Source organism: Asparagus officinalis, chromosome 1 (genome assembly GCF_001876935.1).
Source record: "Asparagus officinalis chromosome 1, Aspof.V1, whole genome shotgun sequence".
NCBI lineage: Eukaryota > Viridiplantae > Streptophyta > Magnoliopsida > Asparagales > Asparagaceae > Asparagus > Asparagus officinalis.
In genome coordinates this window covers 13474260-13482906 of record NC_033794.1, presented here as the reverse complement: position 1 = coordinate 13482906, position 8647 = coordinate 13474260, and the positions used below count along the sequence as shown (strand labels likewise).

The 8647-nt window shown below is 37.9% G+C and overlaps 2 protein-coding genes across 2 annotated transcripts in view; both read left to right on the top strand.

Annotated features, from left to right (window-relative positions):
- On the top strand, nt 906–5919 carry LOC109850863 (ankyrin repeat domain-containing protein 13B-like). Its single transcript, XM_020420942.1, is given in 3 exon segments — nt 906–1561; nt 1564–2673; nt 5339–5919. Coding segments are annotated over 3 exon segments (1752 nt in total). The 5' UTR covers nt 906–1255; the 3' UTR covers nt 5675–5919.
- LOC109830776 (probable plastid-lipid-associated protein 6, chloroplastic) overlaps nt 7356–8647 on the top strand; it is a 5834-nt gene continuing 4542 nt past the window's right edge. Inside the window, exon 1 of the mRNA XM_020398145.1 lies at nt 7356–7589. Coding sequence (XP_020253734.1) covers nt 7356–7589 — 234 coding nt within the window. The remainder of the gene's footprint in view (nt 7590–8647) is intronic.

Below are 8647 nucleotides of genomic sequence, written 5' to 3'. Positions count from 1 at the left end.
GGGGGTGAACCAAGTTGAACTAGGGTGAATTAACTTCACCTCCTAAGGGCCTGTTTGGATTTGTAGGGGTTGAAGGGAAGTTAAGGGAAACTGAGAGAATGGAAGGGAAGGGAAGGGAAGGGAGTTCCCTTCCCCTTGGTTACACCCCAATTTGGGGGTAACAAATTTTATAGTATTAGGGGGTGAACCAAGGGGAACTAGGGTGAATTAACTCCACCTTCTAAGTGTTCCCAAACAAGGTAAATGGAGGTGAATGGTTCCCCTAACTTCCCTTCACCCTCATTCCCCTCAATCCAAACAAGGCCAGTGTTTCCCAAACAAGGTGAATGGTTCCCCTAACTTCCCTTCACCCTCATTCCCCTCAATCCAAACAAGCCCTTAAGTGAGTATCTCACATAAACACATAAACTATGGAGTGTCTCACTAAGCCCCCCCCACCCCCCACGAAATTTGAACATTTCCCACCAATCCCACCTACATGTAATATGTAATAAAATAAAATTTTATTGTAAGAAAAAAATTCAGAATTTAGGGGAGGGGGTATGTTGTTTGAAAATAAAAAGTGAAAAAACTAGAATTTTTTCCTCTTAATGACATCTTAGTTATTTGCAAATTACATCTAGGAGGTATGGTACAAAATGGTTGAAGTTTTAAGGGAGTTTTGTGAAACACTCTAAAAGTAGAGTGAGCTACGTGAGATAGACAAAGTTTAGGAAGATGTTATGTGAAAAAAACCCCGAAGTTCGGAGGGCTTAAGCGAATCTATCACCCATTCAAAAAGTATGACTCCAGCCACTAAAAATAAGCTCAGTTGAAATAATAATGTCATTGTTATCATTCATGTAATGTGAGCATGACATAGGAACATTCTCTTCATAATTCTGATATTTCTAATTAAATTTCATACATAACAAATTGTTGAAAATTTTCAAAATTTAGCTCACGGGATGCTATTATTAGACTATTACTAACTGCCATTTCTATTGTTGACTCTAAAGTAGACCCTTGTTGATTCTCTTGCCATGCTTAAAATTTGGTAAGCAGGAAATAAGAAATTTGTATACAATGTGTCATGTATGGTAAAGACTTTGCTATATATAGCAAGATTATAGAGAGATTTCGTCTAAAAATACAGAGAGTACAAACTTTGAATTGACGTGAGTGAATCTAGCCTATCTTTTTGGGAGATCGCTCTCCCCTAACAGCGAGGCCATAGAACACTCATAATCTTGGCAAAGATGCAACCATTTTTGAAATGGAGGAGGATGTATCAAAATATGCGCACAGTCCAGCCCATCTCGCTGTGGCCCGACGTGACCATGTGGCCCTCCGCCGACTCATCTTGACCCTCCCCCGTCTCCCAGAAGCAGAGGAGGTCACCACGGAGGAAGAATCCATTGCCAGCGAACGCGCTGCCGAAGCGGTCTCTGCCGTCATCGACCGTCGTGATGTCCCCAAACGCGAAACACCCCTCCACCTCGCCGTCCGCCTCCGCGACCCGACATCGGTCGAGATCTTGATGTCTGCTGGTGCCAGCGGGTTTCGTCAGAATGCCAAAGCCAGTGGGCGATAGCGATGATAATCAAATGCCATTCTGATCCTCTTTCTCAGGCCAAATTGTGTCGTAGATTTCCTAGAATTGTAGCATCAATTTCTAGAATTAGGGATTTTTACATGGAGATTACATTTCATTTCGAGAGTTCAGTGATACCATTTGTAGGAAGGATTTTCCCCTCTGATACTTATCGTATTTGGAAACGGGGTTCGAATATAAGGTTAGATATGACTTTTGCCGGGTATGATGGGTTTCGAATCAAGAGAACCGATCAATCATTTCTCTTTCTAGGGAAAGGGAAAGGATCCGAAGTGCTTCCAGGCTCACTGGTTGTTCTTGAACATAAAAAGAAGGAGATTAGTATTGCTTTGAAAGGACCAACAGCTCGAGGAATTAAACCAGTAGTAGTTGAGGAGAATGCTCGTAAGGTTGCTGTAATGTCTCAGTATATTTCAACAGGCAAGATTGATGTTCAAGAGGCTGAATTAGTTCCTCACTTGAATTGGAGAAGACAAGAGAGGACTGAGATGATTGGAAGTTGGAAGGGAAAAATGTATGATATGCGTAATGTGACGGTGAATATGAAGGCTAGGACGGTTCCCATTAAAGTGGCCCATGAGGAGTTATCTGTGGATCATAAAGAAGATGGGTTGGATGATGTGATGACGATGGAGGAGAGAAAGCAGTTTGAGGCTGCTCTTAAGATGGGATTGGAGGGCAACTATGAAGACTTTGACAATGGGGAGGATAGTTCCAAGGAGAAGAAGAGTTGGTCTGGTGGTAATAATAAAAAGGCATCAAAGGCTATTGGAGAGAAGCACAATGGGAATGTTAAATCTAAAAAGGGTAAGGAGGACCTGATAGATGGTAAGAAACATAAGGGGAAAAACTCCGAGAAGAAGAAGAAGAAGAATGGAGTCATGGACGATTCTGATAAGGATAAAGGCGATGGCCTGAACATAGGGGTGACACCCGTTTTGTGGTTAACCCCTGACTTCCCTTTGAAAATAGACGAGCTTCTTCCGTTGCTTGATGTTTTGGTAAATAAAGTCAAGGCTATGAGAAGGCTCAGAGAGCTTTTGGCAGCGAAGCTACCTCAAGGCACATTTCCTGTCAAGGTAATTCATATATGCTATTCTTTCTGGTTTCTTCCTGCACTTTTCCAAGTTTCATGTTCTAAATATTATAGTTTGGTTGATGGTTACATTGTATGATATACTAGAAAACTATTATGCTACATCCTCCAGTGATTGGTTATGTAAAACCTCTAAATTTTAGTTCAAGAGGAATTTCAAGTTTGATAAAACATAGTTATATGCAGTTTATACTCAATAGCTTTAAGTCTCAAATTATTTTTCCATGCTGAGCAAGAGAACTGAAACTATGTTGATACCAGGTCATTTTAATTCTCTATTCCAGATATGTTAGTAGAAATGGAGGTATACTGATGTGAAGTTTTAATGCATAAAGAAACTATGAACATGCCTTCTTCTTGGTTGGGAATCAACTCCTCTAATCCGCAGAAGATCAATTAGTTTCACATGTAGAAGTTTGTAAAACTCCCCAACTTTCCCATACTTCGTGGTGCAAAGCATGTATTCCCCCTTCCCTCATCTTTACGAGTAAGGTTACCAGAATTTCGCATGATTCTATCAGCTATTAATCAAAACCAATTTCTATAAGCATGTTAATAAGCCTTCAGAAAATAGATAAGCACCAAACTTCAAAGCGTATTAGTTTGCGATATATGACTATTTCATATAGTTCTATAACAAAAAGAAAAGAATATTGTTTCAGATTGTTACCAATTTTGTCTTACATTAGCAACCTGACAACAAAATCTTAATTCCTCAAATATCCAGTCCATGGTAATCTTACTTTTTCATCTGGATTCAGTTGGTTCAATTGCTTGTCATCATTCTTGATTCTTAAAAACTAGTTGGTGCTTTGCGAATACATGAAATAGAAATGTTAACTGTTAGCATAACCGTAACTATATATCAAGCCAATTCCTATGTGTTCTGGGTTTTTTGTTCATATATCCCTCGTCTACATCTAACGTCAACTTAGGGTATGAATCCCTTCTGTCAAACCTTGAATATAAATCCATTGCTGGGCGTGTTGAAACTTTGAAAACCATCAAGCCAACATATTGTTTTAGAGTTTGGAGTTTTTTAATGCGAAACCATTTAGTGGTTCTTACGGAGAACCGCCATGCCATTTTCGGTTTTTGCGAAAGCCATTTTCGGTTTTTGCGAAACTACCATGATAATATGAACTGTTACTAATGTGCCACAACCTCATAATTTCCATCCATATTCTGTTAAATAAAACGAGGATTTTTCATATGAAACCACCATAAAATATGGTGGTTTAGAGAGCCACCATAAAATATGGTGGTTTAGAGAGCCACCATAAAATATGGTGGTTTTCAGTAAGCTACCATAAAATATGGTGGTTTTCATAAAATGAAATGATAACAAAGCGACACTAATTCGTAATTACCATCCATATATTCTGTTAGTAAAAATATAAATGACATAAAATCCCACCATGTTCAGAAAACATAAGCTTCGCATCGGGTGAATAGGTGAGCATTTGGTTGGAATTAATTTTTTTTTAGGAAGTTGACTAATAATTGGAGGGAAGATGTTTTATTGGGAGATAATAATAAAACATAGGTGAATCCCACAATTAGGGTAATTGAGGGATTTAACATAATATTTTAACAGAACATGGATGGAACCTGTGACTTGATGACTGTTTGTTAACAATGCATATTATCATGGTGGTTTTACGGAAAGTAAAAACTTCGTGGTGGTTCCCCGGAAAACCACTGTATTTTGTGGTGGTGTCCGATAAAAAATCATAATATTTAACTGAATATGGTGAGAATTATGGGTTGGTGGCATTTTGGTAACTGTGCATATTATCATGGTGGTTTTATGAAAACTAAAAATTTCGTGTTAGTTCCCTGGAAAACTGCTATATTTTATGCTGGTTTCATATGAAAAACCCCCTAGATTTTATGATCATTTAACCCTTTGCCTGCTTCATACTGTTAGCTCTCACTTATAGATGTCCTCTCTAGTAAAGCACTTGTTCAAGAACGACTTAAACATTTGCTTGAAGAAATCTCTGGCGAGAATTAACTGTCTGTGGGAGTATTTTGATGGGAATAAAAGGGAGTCAAGAGTTTGAATAGAGCAGGTGCGAGATGAAGACAATTGTAGTAGTTCTGATTACAGTAGTATATACTAGAGAAGGAAAGACTAGAGAAGCAGAATGAACTCTAAATAAGTTGGATTCTCCTTTTGATTATTGACAATGTATCTACCGCAGAAACGGTTTTTAATAGCTCATTGTTCTTATGTAATACATCCAAGATCTTATATCATTTTCCAAGTTTACAGTATTTGTTATTGTTTATTGGACTACACACATTAGCATGCATAAAGTGGAAATTGCACAATAATTAGCCAGAACAAAAATTACAGAACGCCTTTTTTTAGGTTAATTGAGGATAGACCCTAGAGTTTTATTGTTGCAGATGGACCCCTGAGTGATTTTTTCACTCTTTATCCTCACGCCATCTATTTGTCAAGAAAACAATTTTATCTTTCTCTGGGGATACAAGAGTAAAAAATATTCACTCCAGGGGGTCTATCTGCAAAAATAGAACTACAGGGCGTCTATCCTTAATTAAGCTTTTATTTGCTTTCTAAGAAATAACATCATAAGATTCAAAACACTGAAGCTTTTTTCATTATCCATTCTTCACAGGTAGCCATTCCCTTGCATACGCCTATTGTTCGAATCGTCATCACCTTCACAAAATTCGAAGAGTTCTCAGTGGACAGTAAAGCAAAAGACACCAAACCATCCGGTTCATGGTATTCATGGGCAAGAGGCCAATTTATCAGCAGCTCAAAAGATGAGACCGATCCTTTCTCTATACCACAAGACTACACTTGGATTGATGCCAATGAAAGGAAAACAAGAAAGAAGGCCAACAAGGTCAAGAACGAGCAAAATGAGGTAAGAATACAAAGTAGGCAACAAGAAATACTGAATGCCTACAACTCGTGGATGGTGTCAAGGAGTAAAGTTACGCAGTAATTAATTCCTGATGATTTGTAGTTTGTAGCATTGATGATGGCAAAAAATTCAAATTTGGTTTGTTAGTTTTTGTGTATCATTTGTTTAGTGGGTTTGTTTTCGTGGTTTGCAGTTGTTTTCTCCACTGTTGTATGAAATTGACGCTTGTAACCAATTTGTAATGTGGAGTTGGGAAAGGAGATTAACTTCTTTATCCCACTCTCTCAATATCCATATTTTATTTATTTATTTATTTATAATAATAATTATTACGGGAGTATTTGCTTACATACAGATTAGAGATTTCAGGTTCTTTTGGTTGTTTTGTGGTTCTGTGTGGCTGCATTATTTGATGAAGCAAATGTAATTCAAACAAACAGAGGAATGAGAGCAGCTACCAATTTATTCACGAGAGGTCCCATTTTACTAAAGTTAACCTAAAGCAGGTTTTTTGGTGCATGCATTACATGCGTGACACATGAACATGAGTTTTTTATGGTGCATGTAATGCGTGCATGACCTATGAACATAGCATGCTGAAAGTGGGAACATAGCATGCTGAAAGTGGGATTTTTTTTTGTTTAAGATTTATTACCCTTTGGCGATCCATGTTTACCCTTTTTTTCACTTTGATACCCCTTGACACTAAAGGCTTCAAATCTTATATTACTTTGATACTCCTGTTCATATTTGGTTAGAGTTCTCTTTTAAATTTAAATCACGTGCTCGTGCAGCACACGAAAACCTCGTTCACTTCTTTTGGGAACATTTGGTAGTTTGGGCTTAGCAAGTGGCAACTAGGTAAAATGGGCCTAGATGCAATACAATTTTAGCATAAAATCTAACAAAATCTGGACAAATATATCAAATTGAAATGAAATTATAAATAAGGCCTTTTTTCTCCATCACCCCCCTTAGCCACAATAAAATTGTGAACTGCACACTGTGGGGGTTTGTTTTGCAGAAGAATTAATTAAAAATGGGCCTAGATGCAATACAATTTTAGCATAAAATCTAACAAAATCTGGACAAATATATCAAATTGAAATGAAATTATAAATAAGGCCTTTTTTCTCCATCACCCCCTTAGCCACAATAAAATTGTGAACTGCACACTGTGGGGGTTTGTTTTGCAGAAGAATTAATTAAAAAAGGATCCCAAACTTCACGGGAGTTGAACTCCCGTGAAGTTTTGTTATGAGAAAAACTTCACGGGAGTTCAACTCCCGTGAAGTTTGGGAAAAAAAATTTCAAAAACCGACCTGTTTTCAGCCCCTGGGGTCGGTTTTTGTAAATATTTTCAAAACCGGTCGTTTTTTGCAAATAAAAACCCCAAGGGGTCGGTTTTGAAAATTTGTCCCCCCAATATAGCTTGAGGAGGTGCGGTTTCACCACGTTGGGGCTCACGCGGTAACAGCTTTTAGCGGTTAAAACAAAGATTTGAGGGGTCTCCTACGAAATATTCCAAAGTATTTGGGGGTTGATGAAGTTTACCCAAATACTAAAACGCACCTCCACAAAAATTCCCGGTCTATAATTTTCCTTGCTTTTCTCTCGATGATTGTCGAAGCCCCACGAGCGCTGACAAAATACATGGCTGATACGCTCTCTGCTCAATAAACCTCCTCCCTTTTAATTTGCATCACAAAATCGTTGCCCAAACTGTAGTTTTTCCAGATTCTAAAGCCCAATTCCAAATCCAATGGCTCTACCTCCTTCGTCTCTGCACTGTCGCTCTCATCATCACCATAACCGCCAATTTATCAAATTGAACCAATTTCGATCAGAATTTGGGAGGAATCAGCTGACCCATAAGAGGAATAAGGGTCTAATTGGCAGAGCATCGACGCTCGAGGAATCCCCATCTTTCGATCCACTGGCAAGTACTCAGGGCCCTGATCCTGAGCTCGTTGCAGCGCTGAAGCTCAAGCTGCTTGTGAGTATCTTGAATTTTTTTTTTCCAGATGGATGGCATGCAATGTGTTTGTATAAATTCCCATGTGAAAATTATGGCTTTTTCTAAGCATTTCAGTTATTTAACAGGGCATATTGACAATGCCTAATTTTGTAAATTCCCATTCTTCATATAATTTCATTCATGCAGTCTTAACCAGTTACCTATAGTATCCGGGTACTCATGGTAGCATATAAATAATTGATACTACTCCTTAGTTATGCAAATATCCTTCTTAATGCAACCCAAGTTGATAGAATTGCTCGTCAATTTCACCTAACTTTTCTCATGTCAAGTGCCATATTAATTTAGGAGAAATTATCTAGCACACCATGTTCAGTGGATAGCAGGTCATCCAGGAGTTGCCTGTCCTTGTTAGTATAAAAGAGATTGGGATCGGTATACTGTGATTCATGGTTTTATCTTGGAACTCCATTTGTTCAGTGGACAAATAGTTTTCCCAATTATGGTTTTGTTTGTGCAATAAATGATGATGTAATAGAAGTAACGTAAGTTGTCGAGGATATCAACACATCCTATATAATGTCGAATATTACAGGATATTCTGTAGCAGAGTCTGCTTTCCTGTTTCCTAATCTCCCTGTATTGCCCATGTTCCGAAGGAAAATAAGCAATTGGGTTGAGATGTGAGTATTTCAAATGTACTGTGATATCCGTGGTGACTAGTAACATGTCACAGTGTCATTATTTAACATCCTCAAGCAATGGACTTTTTCCTCCTATGTGCATATATTAACGTTGTTGTTGAACTGACAAATGGCTTAAGATAATGTTGATATATAAGGTCTGCATATAGTTTCCTCACAATTTTGTGTTTATTTGGTGTTTCTCTGTGTAGATAAGACATGAAGATTGTTTCATCTTAAAGCAAATTTGAGATGGCCTAATTGCATTTAGATTTTTGAGTAAGATTATGTGTAGGTAGTGGGGCATACCATGATGTGCACACCATGCATTAGTGACAGTTGCATGCCACTAAAGGAAAACTACACAGACTATTCTTATTTGGGACAATTGCT